Below are 14720 nucleotides of genomic sequence, written 5' to 3' on the forward strand. Positions count from 1 at the left end.
TTTGACTTTTTATATCATTATTAGGATTTATCAAAGCTTTTTTCTTCATCTGGAAAAATTTGCCATCCATAAGAATTTCAAAGTTATATAAATAGGATGTTTTCATAAAACCAGTCCCGAAATTCTCCAAACGCTAGAAAATAGTTTTTCTTTTTTTCTAGTATATTCTTCTTCTAATACTTTCCACAGGTTGGTCCTAACATGAACGAACAGAACCCAGCAAAGCCTTCTGGAGGTCAAATTTCAAACCAAGCTACAAAGTCAAGGTAATCATAACCTGCTTGCTTTGTGTCAGTCAGCATAGCTTTAGAAAAGCCTTTTTCCTAGCTGATATGTTAATTTTTTTTGTAGGTTTTTAGAAGACTTTGATTCAATAAATCCAATTGCCAAAGGTGGCTTCGGCCGTGTTTTCAAGGCAAGACGAATACTTGAAAACACATATTATGCTGTGAAGATAGTAAAGAGTACAAAGTAAGTCAATGAAGTTGTGGTATCATCTTTGTCTTTACATTATTAATGTAATTTGATAGTTGCAAAAACTTGATGTGTGTCCTATAAGTTACATAATCCCAATACTTGCCATTTTTTAGATGGGTTGTGTGCCTGGGATTGCCAAAAAAAGTTATCTAGGCGAGCAGCTAACTAGGTTTTAAAAGAAAATATACAGTAATGTACCTAATATAACGTTGTCATATGCTGTATTTCCCTAGAAAAGCTCGTCGTGAGGTTGATGCTTTGGCTAAGTTTCATAACAGCAACATCGTCCGCTACTACTCATGTTGGGTCGAGGGCACTTCGTACAGACACGAGTCTTCAGAGAGCTACGGCCCCTCAGAGTAATTCACCTAAAACAACACTTTCTGAAACAATCTGCAGTCTCTACCTTCAACTATCTGTAACGTGTATATTTGTGCTGCTCTCCCTGTCTGCTGGCTTTAGTTCTGTCAGTGACCGGAGAACGCAGTACCTCTACATTCAGATGGAGCTTTGTGAGGGAGACACACTTCGTGCCTGGATTGATCAAAGAAACTCTAAAGATGTTGATTATCCAGAGAGGAGGATGGATGCCGCACAGATCAACAGGCAGGTGCTGAAGGCTGTGGAGTACATTCACAAAGAGGGCTTGATCCACAGAGACCTGAAGGTGGGCAGCTCACTAAAATACATTTTCATGCTCTGACACTGTAATAAAGGGTCAAAGGCAAGCAGATCCATTTGCAGCTTTAATAAAATTAAAACAGAATAGTAAAGAGAATCCAACAGTATGGTCACAAGGCCAGGCAGCAGAGAATGTAGCCGGGGCAATACAAGACTTTGCAATGGTTAAGAGTCTGGAAGCAGTTTAAATAGGGGAGCTAAGGGGAAACACCTGTGCTAGCAGTCAGTCCCAGGCACAGGGATTATACGAAATGAAGTCCATAAACATAGTACTCAAGAGAGGGTTTCCCTCGGTGGCAATCAGAGAGAGCAATTGTGGTGTAGTTCCTTGAGTTGGGGAGGTCCGTGACAAAGTCTATGGCTATGTGAGACAATGGTCGTTGGGAAACTGGAAGTGGTTGAAGTAGGCCTGCTGGGCAATGTTGAGATGATTTAGAGATGTTACAAATGGTACACTGACGAACAAAGGCAATAGTATCTGATTGAAGAGTGGACTAGCAGAACTTGTTAGAAAGGAGCTGAATTGTGGCTTTTATACCTGGATGCCTGGTACTGATAGAGTTATGGACCCATTGCATCACACATTGATGGATACTGAGCGGAAAATAGGTGTGTTCAGGAGGACATTCTGGCAGAGAGTTTTCACTGAGCTGTGCCTCTGCGTTTTCTGTCATGATATCCCATTGGATAGGAGCGAGAATGAAGTAAGAGGTAATTATTGGTTCATTGGATGCAGGAATCAGAGAAGAATCGAACTGCCTAAATAGAGCGTCCGGCTTGGCATTCTTTGAGCCTGGACGTTAAGTTAGTTTGAAATTGAATTGAGTGGAAAAACAGAGACCATCTTGCCTGGATCCTCTTCAGTTTGCCTACAGAGCAAACAGGTCTGTGGATGATGCGGTCAACATGGGACTGCATTACATCCTGCATCACCTTGACAGACCTGGGAGTTACACAAGGAACCTATTTGTGGACTTCAGTTCTGCCTTCATTACCATCAATACCACCTTCTCTCAGACAAACTCACACAGCTCTCCATGCCCACCTCCATCTATCAGTGGACCACCAGCTTACTGACAGACAGGCAGCAGCTAGTGAGGCTGGGAAAACTCACATCCAGGACTATTACCATCAGCACTGGTGCCCCACAGGGATGTGTGCTCTCCCCCCTCCTCTTCTCTCTACAAGGATAACTGCACTTCAAAGGACCCCTCTGTCAAGCTCCTGAAGTTCGCAGACGAAACTATAGTCATAGGCCTCATCAAGGATGGAGACTAGTCTGCTTACAGACAGGAGGTTAAAGAGCTGGCTGTCTGGTGCGGTCTTAAAGGGGTCATATGATGCTACATGCACTTTTAGAAGTTGTTTGAACTGAAATGTGTGTTGGCAGTGTGTGTTCACAACCACCCTAAAATTATAAAAAATCCACCTAGTGTTTCTTGTTTAATCAACTCAAATCTTTACCCCTTTTTTAAATCAAGCCCATCTTAGATGCCTGTCTGCCAAAAATATCCCCCTCCCAAAATAGTTTGATTGATAGTAGCATTTCAGCACTGACTGGAATGGCGTTGTCTTGCCTTAGAACCACTCTGAGTGAGCTGTCAGTAGTCCACCATTATTTCATCCCCGGAGCAGTTGTAATGACTCCTAAGCAATTGAGGTGTTCTGTTGTTGGATTTAATAATGAACACAGCAGCCATCATTTACTCCTTACATCTGAGCCACTGAAGGTGCAGTGGATTACGTATGTTTTTTGAAGAGAATGCACCCCCGACCTACATAAATGTGTCTATGTCCACGCTAATCATTTGTGAAACAGCTTCACCTACAGAAAAGAATGAGTGTAAGGTACTTTTTAATGAATCTTTGTATATTGCCTTTCCTAATAATGTGCCAATTAGAAAGACTCGCGATGGATGTGGCTAAAGGAAACAGTCCCTCAGAGAGTAGCTCGGAAGAGAGGGGCGGGGTCAGCATAGCTACCAGCAGAAGACATTGAACCCCAAAACATCACTGACTGTGGAAACATTACACTGAACCTCAAGCAACATGGATTGTGTGCCTCTCCTCTCTTCCTCCAGACTCTGGGACCCTGATATCCAAAGGAAATGAAAAATTTATTGTCATCAGAGAACATAACTGTGGTCCACTCAGCAGCAGTCCAGTCCTTTTTGAAGTGAGACGCTTCTGACGCTGTCTGTTGTTCAAGAGTGGCTTGACACAAGGAATGCGAAGCTGAAACCCATGTCTTACATACGTCTGTGTGTAGTGGTTCTTGAAGCACTGGCTCTAGCTGCAGTCCACTCTTTGTGAATCTCCCCCACATTTTTGAATGGGGTTTGTTTCACAATCCTCTCCAGGTTATCTCTATTGCTTGTACAGTTTTTTTTCTACCACATCTTTTCTTCCCCTTCGCCTCTCTATTAATGTACTTGGACACAGAGCTCTGTGAACAGCCAGCCTCTTTTGCAATGACCTTTTGTGTCTTGCCCTCCTTGTGCACAGTGTCAATGGCCATCTTTTGGACAACTGTCAAGTCAGCAGTCTTCTCCATGATTGTGTATCCTACAGAACTAAAATGAGAGACCTTTTAAAGGCTTCGCAGGTGTTTTTATTTATTTGGTTAATTAGAGTGTGGCACCAGGTGTCTTTAATATTGAACCTTTTCACAATATTCTAATTTTCTGAGATACTGAATTTGGGTTTTTTCTTAGTTGTCAGTTATAATCATCAAAATGAAAATAAATAAACATTTGAAATATATCAGTCTGTGTGTAATGAATTAATATAACATAAAAGTTTCACTTTTTAAATGGAATTAGAGAAATAAATCAACTTTTTGATGATATTCTAATTATATGACCAGCACCTGTAGAGTATAAAAGAATAGTTCAACCAAAAATAAGCTGACAAATGTGCTCATCCTCGGGTCATCCAAGATTAGGATGAGTTTGTTTCTTCAATAGATTTGGAGAAATGTAGCATTGCATCAGTGTCTCATCAATGGATGCTCTGCAGTGAATGGGTGCCGTCAGAATGAGAGTCCAAACAGCTGAAAAAACATCACAAAATAATCCACAGCACTCCAGTCCATCAGTTAACATCTGGAGAAGACAAAAGATTAAACAAATTCATCAAGACGTTTTTAAGTTCAAACCATTGTTTCCTGCTATAATATCCATATCCATAATCCATAATACCTCATCCTCCAGTGAAAAGGTGGTCTGGACTGAATCAGGAGAGAAATCTGCACAGATCAAGCACTGTTTACAGCTCTAAACAAATATGTGGGTGGATTTTGTTGTGAGAGACAACAGGAGATGCACTTTTTCTCTTAATGAAGCATTATTATGGATTCCTAAGTAAAGGCCTTAATGATGGATTTGTTGAATCTTTTGTCATATCCAAATGTTAACTGATGGACTGGAGTGCTGTGGATTATTGTGATGTTGTTATCAGCTGTTTGGACGGCACCCATTCACTGCAGAGCATCCATTGATGAGACACTGATGCAATGCAACATTTCTCCATATCTGATGAAGAAACAAACTCATCTACATCTTGGATGATCTGAAGGGTGAGCACAATTTTAAACAGAAGTCGTACTGTCAGTCAGTACTGATGCTACCAAATCGGACCTCAGAAGACTACAGAGGGTAGTGCGGACTGCTGAGCAATCATTGGTACAACCCTCCCTTCTATTAAAGAACTGTACTCATCCAGAGTGAGCAAAAGGGCCAGTAAAATCACTCTGGACCATTCACGTCCAGCACACTCCCTCTGTCCAACTGTTGCCATCTGGTCAACGCTATAGAGCTCTAATCCCCAGAACAGCCAGACACAGAAACCGTTTTCCTTACCTCAGGCAAATCCATCTCATGAACACCTGTCAATAATTCCCTGCGTAACCTCTGTGTATTCTACACCCATGTCTCAGTTAATATTATTTTATTTCAAGTAACAAAAATGATCACTTTTTATTTCAGCCTTTGAACATAATGTTCAACAGTGAGGGAACAGTAAAGATTGGAGACTTTGGCCTCGTGACAACAGCAGAAAATGACAATGACACACAACTGCTGGAACGGACTAAAGGAACAGGAACCCTTATTTACATGAGCCCAGAGCAGGTGAGTTAGGAGGCGTACTGTACCTTCAAATATGACTTGCTATTCACAAATCATTTTACTTAACTGTAATGTTATGATTTTTCAAGTAAAAATGGAAATTTATTCAATGAAAAATGTAGAATAGAACTTGATTTTATCGACTGGGAATAGATTGTGAAATGTTGTTACATGCCAGCTGGTTAATGGAGAGAGATTTATGTTGTCAGGTCAAGAAAAAGTAATTTCAGAGGCATTTTTCTAAAAGATCATTAGATATTTGTGTGAATCATGCACAACGAGATTAGAAATGTCCATTAGCAAAAGCATATTTTGATTTCATGTTGATTGCAATGTTTCTTACAGTGTTTAAATGTGCATAAGTTCAATTTCCATTTTTCCAAACCAAATGTTTAGGTGGCTCTAACACCCTATGACAAAAAGGTGGATATATACGCTTTGGGTCTCATATACTTTGAACTCATCTGGAAACTTGCCACAGTGTCTGAAAAGGTTAGGTTCATCTTTATTTAATAATACAATCCATGTATGCAAGTATGCACATTGTTATAAATAATGATATGATTGTTTTACTTTATTTGTGACATCTAGATTTGGAAAAACATAAGAGATAGGGATTTTCCACCACATTTCTCCAGCAAATTTAGTTTTGAGGTGAGTGTAATTTCATGATTGAAGTTGAAACTAAGCATGCTTTTTTTAAGTGCAAGTGCTAATGTATGCTGGAATTATCAATTAATGTATCAGCTAATTTGAATATTAGCTTGCTATGCTCACTTACTCGAAGACAACTGTTACATGCTGTCTCGTTTTTCACATCTGTTGAAACAGCATAAGCTTATAGATCGAATGCTGAGTCCCCGTCCTGAAGAGAGACCAGACGCCTCCGAGCTGATCAGAGAGCTGGACCGATCTTCAGCCGTGCTGAAAGCTGATCCCAGTGACTTCGTTTCAGGGTGAGCATACTGAATGGTTTAAATGTTTTTATTATAGGATAATGCATTATGATTTTCTTCTATAGATTGTCTGATAGTTTTGATGTGATTGCAAAACTTGGTCATGGAGCCTATGGCTGCGTTTATAAAGTAAAACATATATATGATGACAAGATCTATGCTGTAAAGAAGGTCATCTTAACCGAGTAAGTCATTATTTATTTATTTATTAATTCATTGTAATTATTCATTCACTGTTTGTATTGATTTCATTTATTCATTATTTTATTTATTTGTTCATTCATTCCTTATTTATTTCTTGCATTTCTTTATTTATTAATTCATTACTTTACATTCTTTTTTTTTTATTCATTTATTGATTTTGAAAACAGGAAAGCTGATTCTGAGGTGAAGGCATTGGCTCGACTAGAGCATCCAAACATAGTGCGTTACATCACATGCTGGCCAAGTTCTGAAGACTGGACGTCAAACCAAGAAGGAAACCAAGAGTCCAAGTAAGCAAGTATCCTGCACTTTTGATAAAACATTCAGTGCTTCTCAATAGTCACGTTTATGCATTTTATGTTCAGTACACCAGGTTCTTCATCAGATGTAGAGACCTATGAGGATGATGATGATGATGATGATGATGGTGACAGTGACACATCAGGAGTGGAAAGTCTGGGTGTGACAGAGTATGTTCAGCAGTCTTCTTATGAGACACTTGATTAGTCTTTATAGGGTAAACTAAGTTAAACTCTTTGGGAGCATGATTCCCTTTTTTGGATAAAAGTATCTGCTAAATGCATGAATGTAACTGGGTCTGTTCTTAGATCTTCATCTGCTGCTGCTGAGCCCTCAGGATGCAACAGAAATAACAGTTTAGACTGTTTATCTGTTGATTTAAATTAATGACACATTACCTGCATTTTCCTTGATCTTTTAAAATAACTGATTTCATTTTACTGTGACTTTCAAATCTGTCCAAAAAAGGCCATCTGTTGAAAAAACAAACTTCTGCTCTGCATTACCCTTTAAAGAATAACAATATTAGAAACAAGTTGAGATTTATTTTAAAACAGTGGAATAGCACTATTTAAAAATAAATTATGAATGATTTGGTACAACTTGTAAAAAAATGAAAATATGTATCTTTTAAGACAGTACCTCACAATGTTAAATATTCATCCATGGGTGATGCCTGTTCTTTCTTTTGCGCTTATTTCAGCAGCGGGACATATTTGTTTATTCAGATGGAGTTCTGCGAGGGAGGAACACTGACTGATTGGATTAAGGAGAGAAATTATCTGAAAAAACAGAGAACCATGGTGGAAATCCATAAAATATTTTATGAAATTATCACTGGAGTGGAATTCATCCATGCAAACAATCTCATCCACAGAGACTTGAAGGTGCTGTATTTAATTTTATTCACTGGTTTTGCCTTTTTCGGGATATTTACACATGTGTTCTCTCCTTTTAGCCTGATAACATACTGTTTGGAGCTGAAGGCAAAGTGAAGATCGGAGACTTTGGGCTGGTGACCGATCAGAATGGTGACCCTATAGAGAGGTCAAACAGTGGAACACCAACTTACATGAGTCCTGAACAGGTAATGCATTTTTATTGCTTGACAGCTTAGGGCCCTTTATAGCTCATAAATAACCCTAGAACCACATTTACAATTTTAGATTTTACAGTTATATTTTTAAAAATGCATTTTGTGTATTGTATTTGGAAAACATTGAATGGATTAATAAATGAGAAAATAAATAAATAACATTGTTTACTTCAGGAAAATAAGAGGACTTATGATGAAAAAACAGACATTTTTCCCCTTGGACTCGTGTGGTTTGTGATGATCTGGAAAATATCTACTGGTAGTGAAAGAGTAAAGGTCAGTAGAATTTCACGACAGTCATCAGTAGTGATACTATAAGCTCAGTTATTACCCATATTTGCAAAAATAAATAAATAAATAAATAAAGTGACAATTTAAAATGTCTTTTGCAGTGAATGGGTGCCGTCAGAATGAGAGCCCAAACAGCTGATAAAATTAAGCATCAATAAATAAAAGCATTAAGACGTTTTAACATCAAAATATCTATAATCTATAATCCATAAAAACACTTCCTCTAGTAAAAAAAAAAAAAGTTTTCTGCTCAAATAATAAATATAAATATTTTTGAGCTATTTTGGCTTGTAAACAGTGCTTGATCTGTGTAGATTTCTCTCCTAATTCAACTTTTTAATTGAAGGAAGTGTTATTATAGGTTATGATCTTAATGCTGGATTTGTTTCAGCTTTTGTCTTCTCCAGATGTTAACTGAAGCACTCGAGTGCGGTTGAATATTGTGATGTTGTTATCAGCTGTTTGGACTCTCATTCTGACGGCACCCATTCACTGCAGAGCTTCCATTAATGAGACACTGATGCAATGCTACATTGTTTTTTAAGTGATTTTTTCCCTGTCATTGCAGCTGTGGCCGGATCTGAGAGATCGAAGGTTTCCAAAAGGTTTCAGCCAGAGTTATCCAAATGAGGTCAGGAACTTGATTTGACCTTCAGATAAATATTGATTGGACTGAGTTTAGCCTATAACTTTATGTTGTTGTTTTCAGAGTAAATTCATCGTGAAGATGCTGTCGTATTCACCCGAGCACAGACCACATGCAAAAGACATGAAAGAAACACTGAAGAAGTTTTTCTCTCTGGATCCGAATCTGTTAAGCCAGAAAACTGTCTGAGATTTTTGTGTATTGAAACTGTCTCAGCAGTTAATTATGTCCTTTCAAAATAATGAATTTACACAGAGTACAACTGACAGGTTACAACGTTTTGATGATTTCATGGATTTGTTCATGATTTAATGATAAACTATTTAATGATCTCTGATTAAGGTGATAATATAAACTCATGATTTGTAAAGTTCGGGGAGTGATTTTTATAAACAAAGTATGAGAATAACTTCTGAAGGATCTAAGGATCCTCAATGCAGCCTGCAGGTATTTTGCTTCAAGAGAGCAACCATACATTTGTTTTGTTTTACATTCTTTCTCTTATATTAATTTGTTCATAATCATTTTAATAATTTAATCATATAATAATTTTGAATAATTTAAATACTAATTTCATTTATTTATAAACTGATTAATTATGTAATCACGAAGGTGCAAAAGCACCTATTGTATCCGTTAGCATTAGTATCCTTCCGTATGTTCCTCCATTGTGTCTATGGCAGCCCATAGAACAGCTTGTGGGAATGTTGTGATATTTGGCACACTGATAGAGGACAGTGAAAAAAGTCACCATAGCAAATTTGGAGTCTCTAACTCAAACTCTCTAGCGCCACCACTTGTTCAAAGTTTCACTCATGTATATGCTAATAACTTTTAAATGTAAGACACAGAAGGAATTTTCTGTTTTCCTCTGATTCCTTGGCTCATGCCAAGTCGAATGGACCCAAAAATTAAAAAATTGTAAGGTATAGTTTTTTTCGCTATTTTTAATTGTTTGTAAAACCTACTTTTTCGAACTCGTCCTAGACGGTTTGCATGATTTTCACCAAAAAAGCATGCAGAAGCGGTTATGAGGCTATATCTCCGCAGCGGTTTATCGCGGTTTATCGCATTTAGACCAAACTCAGTGTGTGTTATAACAAGCATGACCTGAGGCTACCTGCAGTGTTTCAGCACAGTGCCACCTAGTGGTCAGGAGATAAAAATAAATGACCATTTTTATTTATGTCTTCTGAATATATTCATCGCCACCTATTGGTCAAAAGTGATAAGCCAATAATTAATATTACTAGTGGTTCTATTTATGATTTATCAGCCATTTTGACTAAAATAATAGTAAAATGGTTTTGACTCAATGACTCATTCCCGCAGTTGGTCTGAAGCTTGCTTTTGTAGTGCTTGGCTCCATAATTACTGCTTGCAGCTCTATTTATATTGTTTTTTATATTACTGTTTTCATTGTTGTTTAATCTTATGACTCTGTACTTTTAAATGGCTGTTTGTCTTTATGAATAAGAGGTAAGTGGGAATGTTTATGGAATCTCATGGGTTTATGGAATGTTGTTGTGAAGCAGTTTGATGTAAAGCTACTTGTTTGACTAGTGTTCATCAGACGAAGTCTAAGCATTGAGACGTGCAGCTAAGATTATTCAATAAACTCTGCTCCTTTTTACAATCATCACTTAGTCTCCTGCTTCTGCTCTTCACTGGCTTTGCTCAGTCAATTTCTTGACTGATAAAACACTGTTAATACAGTTTTGGGTAACAGACAAGACAACCTTTTAACAGGTTTTGAGAATTAGATATCAGGATCAGGCATCCAGGGCTGGATCAGATATTCCTGGCATTAAGGGTTGTTCTAACAATTTCAGATTTATTCTATTAGATTTATTAGAGTAGTGTAAATGACAGGTCTAACCATAGCAAAAGTTCTGCGTTATAAATTTACTGAAATGAATGAACTTTTCCACAACATTCTAATGTATTGAGAATCACTTGTAGTATCATAGCTAACATCTAAGAATTCATCTACTCTCCTCGCAAAACCTGAAGAGATTGCTAAAAAGTTTGGTGAGTCCCTGCGTAAAAATACATATACATTTACAGATGATCAGGAAATAAAATGTTTTTTTGGATAGTATGCAGTTACCACAATTAACAGAATATGAGTTCAGAATTAGATAAACCAATTACGGAATAGGAGATTTTGGAGATAATTCAGAGACTTACAATTAACAGCACAATCACTTGCATATTTTCCATGGATACGCCATAATTTTTGCTCATAAGGTAAGAGTCATTAATCATTCGTAACTTTAAAGGGTCTACTTTTATTTTAGTTCACTCAGAATATCAACAAAACATTGTGCTTTTATAAAATAAAGAATGCAAACATGATGTGCTTTTTGCCATCTGGTCTTGAATAGGTGCGCTTCAAAAAATGTAATAAAATATAAAAAACGATAACTTTCTTTATAATCATAATCTGTAGCTATAGATGAAATCAAAACTTTTGATGCTCTGCATGGTCACCTGTATGCTAATGCGGTTGTATATGCCTTGCGTAGGTGATGTATACTATTTATAATAGCCTACAAACATTATAACAGTATTTCAGACAGTAGCCTATGTGTGCTCTGTGAGTATATGAGCACAATAAAAAGAGTAACAACAATCAAAAAACAAAGCAGAGGGTCTAAAAAGGCAGACATCAATTAATTCAAAATGATAGAAACAGTCTAGGGCCATAACACAGAAATACAATAGTGAAAACGTAAACAATCAGAGATGTCAGCCAGGGAAACAACAAGATTTCAATGAGAGCGTGTGAAACTGCGACTTAAAAAGTGCCATGAATGCGCATCGGGTGTGCTCTAATCAGAGTCAGGTGTGGAATCATGGGAAATGGAGTTCAGAGAAGAAAGTCAATATTCCGGTGATGGCGTCCTCTGGTGACGATCAGCGGGAACTACAGTTGCGGAATTCATTACATAGTGATTCATTACATTCTGTTGGTCCACCGGGAAAATGTATAGATGTATATAAATATAGATGTATTCTATATGTTACTGTGCCACTATACTGGTATGTTGTGTACTAATATTGGTTAACTTGCGTAATAAAAGTTTATAGTGACGTTTCGAAACCTAGAGCTGGAATGGGCGCGTTAGCGTTGAATTGGAGAAGAGAGATTGAATCGAAACTGAAAGCTAAAGGAGACTGGTTTAAATACCGACACGGATCTATAAAACCTTGGGTCTAGACCGAGCATAGAAGGTAGAAGACAACTCTCTGACAGCATCTGAACTGTATTACAAACCTTTCTGACTGAAGCAAAATGTCTGCCGACACTGAAATGGAGAGAAAGATCTGTGACTTCTTGAGGCGAAATGGCAAAAGCACCGCTTTGGTAATTGCTAAAGAAATCGGAACAGATAAACGCACTGTGAACAAACATCTGTACAACCTAGAGAGATCAAAACAGGTGTTCAAAACTGACAAACAGCCTCCTGTTTGGGACCTTTTGGAGAATAAGACTGAGATCAAACAGACAGTCAAACCAGAGCAAAAATCTCGGACGACAAGAGACACGAGTGAAGTGAAAGATGTTGAGGATCTGCTGATGAGGTCAGGAGGTTTAAAAGCCCATCAGATCGCCACAGACCTGGGACAGTCAAGACAAACCATTAACAAACAGCTGTACAGTATGGAGGAGAAGGGAAAAGTTAAGAGGTGTAGCAAAAGCAAGTTGTGGTCTCTGAATGAGGAGTGGAGCGATGATAGTTTCAGCCAAGAGAGGTTTGTGTTATAAGCTACTGACTATTCTGTGTTTTTAATTTGGTGCCAGTGTTTGGAGAATAACTAAAAATGATTTGTTATTGATCAGTTCCAGTTCCTGTCCCAGTGATCATGGATTAGACTCAATTTCAGGGTAAGCATACTGGACCTTACAGCTTTGTGTCCACCAGAAATATCTTGTTAATTCAGAAACAATGAAGAAGTTTTTCTCTCTGGATCAGAATATATATATTACGGTGCCCGTAAAGTGACTTGTTCGGTTTACTTAGTTTTGTCGTGGCCACGAAATAATAACTCATGGGAACGTGATAATATGTCGTGGCCACGGGATATTAATTTGTGGGAACATCATATTATGTCGTGGCCTCGAGATGCTATGTTGAGGGAACAACATCCATTTCTCGTGGCCATGACTTCATATGTTGAGGCAACGATATGTTTTTCTCGTGGCCACGAGTTTAATGCGTAAACAAACCTGCGTGACCATAGCAACCCAGGTTTAGGCCTATCAGAGATGGATTCATTCATATTTTATTTTGATTTAAGTAATTATTATATTAACAATATGCTCTGGCTACCGGGCTGTATTACATGCGATCGTCAGCATTCAAATGAAGTTTATCATAAATAAATATGACATGTGCATAATAAAATATAAAAACTTTTTTTATCCATCCTACAGTCTTGTAAGTCCATTAACTGATAGTATTTCCCACGTAATATGTGTACATTATTATTATTATTAGCCTTATATTATGGGTTATATATTTTTTATTTCATTTATATTATTTTTTTTGCTTCAATTTCGATCTCTTTACTTAATATTCTGAATACTTTTGTAAATAATAGCATACTGTAAATGCTCGACATTAACATAAAATGTCATAAATGCATACATTTTATATGTATAAATAATATAATAATTTCTTAATTCAAAATAAAATATGAATGAATCCATCTCTGATAGGCCTAATCCTGGGTTGCTATGGTCACGCAGGTTTGTTTACGCATTAAACTCGTGGCCACGAGAAAAATATATCGTTCCCTCAACATAAGAAGTCGTGGCCACGAGAAATGGATGTTGTTCCCTCAACATAGCATCATAAGGATGTCATTACCTCGACAAAATGATCTCGTGGCCACAACATAATATGACGTTCCCACGAGTTAATATGACGTTCCCACAAATTAATATCCCGTGGCCACAACATATTATCACGATCCCACAAGTTATTATTTCGTGGCCACGACAAAACTAAGTAAACTGAACAAGTTATTTTACGGGCACCGTAATATATTCCGATAAAGCATAGTGATTTAATTGTCTATTAACATGTATGTGTCATCTATAGATTGCGGAATTTTAAAGTGATTGCAGAACTTGGTGAAGGAGGATTTGGCTGTGTTTATAAAGTAAAACATATATATGATCGCAAGATCTACGCTGTAAAGAGGGTCAACTTTACCAGGTAAGTTTATACGAGTCAAAAGAACATATCTAATTTTAAAAAGAACATTTGTCATGATTATGAGGTAAAAAAATTACATAATGTCATTCATTCATTCATTTATTTTAATTATTTTTGAAAAATCATACATTGAAATATGTATTTTTTATTCATTCATCATTTTTTATTATTTTATTCATTTATTGATTTAATACAGGAGAGCTGATTCTGAGGTGATGACATTGGCCCGACTAGAGCACCCAAATATAGTGCGTTACATCACATGCTGGACAGATTCTGAAGACTGGACGTCAAACCAAGAAAAAAAACAAGTGTCCAAGTAAGCAAGTCTGCTGCACTTTTGATAAAACATTCAGTGCTTCTCAATAGTGAAGTTTGTGTTTTTTATGTTCAGCACTTCATCAGATGTAGTGACCTTTGACAGAGACGGCTGTGAAGAGAATGATGAAGATGAAGATGATGATGAAGATGATGTGACATCAGGAATGGAAAGTCTGAGTATAACAGAGTATGTCCAGCATTTCCTCTTATGACACTTTTTTTTTGCTCCTATACAGGTGTTTCTCAATAAATTAGAACGTCACAGAAAAAGTTCATTTATTTCAGTAATTCAGGGTATTAAATAAATTCAATTGGCTCACATTTAACAAAAACCCACCAATTCACAATCTCAACCAATCAGAATATGGTGACATGCCAATCAGCTGATCAGCT

The 14720-nt window shown here is 37.2% G+C and overlaps 2 protein-coding genes across 11 annotated transcripts in view; both read left to right on the forward strand.

The window, feature by feature from the left end:
• LOC127970062 (interferon-induced, double-stranded RNA-activated protein kinase) overlaps positions 1 to 14720 on the forward strand; it is a 35675-nt gene that overhangs the window by 17287 nt on the left and 3668 nt on the right. For 2 of the 10 annotated variants that reach the window (XM_052572293.1, XM_052572294.1), the window contains exons 10-20: positions 190 to 266; positions 352 to 471; positions 711 to 836; positions 940 to 1144; positions 5145 to 5288; positions 5682 to 5777; positions 5877 to 5939; positions 6117 to 6241; positions 6307 to 6426; positions 6613 to 6735; positions 14401 to 14514. In XM_052572293.1, the coding sequence (XP_052428253.1) occupies positions 190 to 266; positions 352 to 471; positions 711 to 836; positions 940 to 1144; positions 5145 to 5288; positions 5682 to 5777; positions 5877 to 5939; positions 6117 to 6241; positions 6307 to 6426; positions 6613 to 6735; positions 14401 to 14514 (1313 nt within the window). Of the gene's footprint in view, positions 1 to 189; positions 267 to 351; positions 472 to 710; positions 837 to 939; positions 1145 to 5144; positions 5289 to 5681; positions 5778 to 5876; positions 5940 to 6116; positions 6242 to 6306; positions 6427 to 6612; positions 6736 to 6810; positions 6916 to 7448; positions 7633 to 7703; positions 7833 to 8015; positions 8118 to 8700; positions 8764 to 8841; positions 10421 to 14400; positions 14515 to 14720 lie in introns of those variants that run through there. The other 8 variants (XM_052572286.1, XM_052572285.1, XM_052572295.1 and 5 more) reach the window with 7 other exon arrangements.
• LOC127970064 (eukaryotic translation initiation factor 2-alpha kinase pek-1-like) lies at positions 11908 to 14329 on the forward strand. The gene is made up of 4 exons (XM_052572296.1): positions 11908 to 12537; positions 12626 to 12670; positions 13890 to 14006; positions 14203 to 14329. Exons 1-4 carry the CDS (start codon positions 12077 to 12079, stop codon positions 14327 to 14329), a joined length of 750 nt encoding a protein of 249 aa, XP_052428256.1. The 5' UTR covers positions 11908 to 12076.

The sequence above is a fragment of the Carassius gibelio genome, chromosome B13 (genome assembly GCF_023724105.1).
Source record: "Carassius gibelio isolate Cgi1373 ecotype wild population from Czech Republic chromosome B13, carGib1.2-hapl.c, whole genome shotgun sequence".
In the NCBI taxonomy this organism is placed as follows: Eukaryota; Metazoa; Chordata; class Actinopteri; order Cypriniformes; family Cyprinidae; genus Carassius; species Carassius gibelio.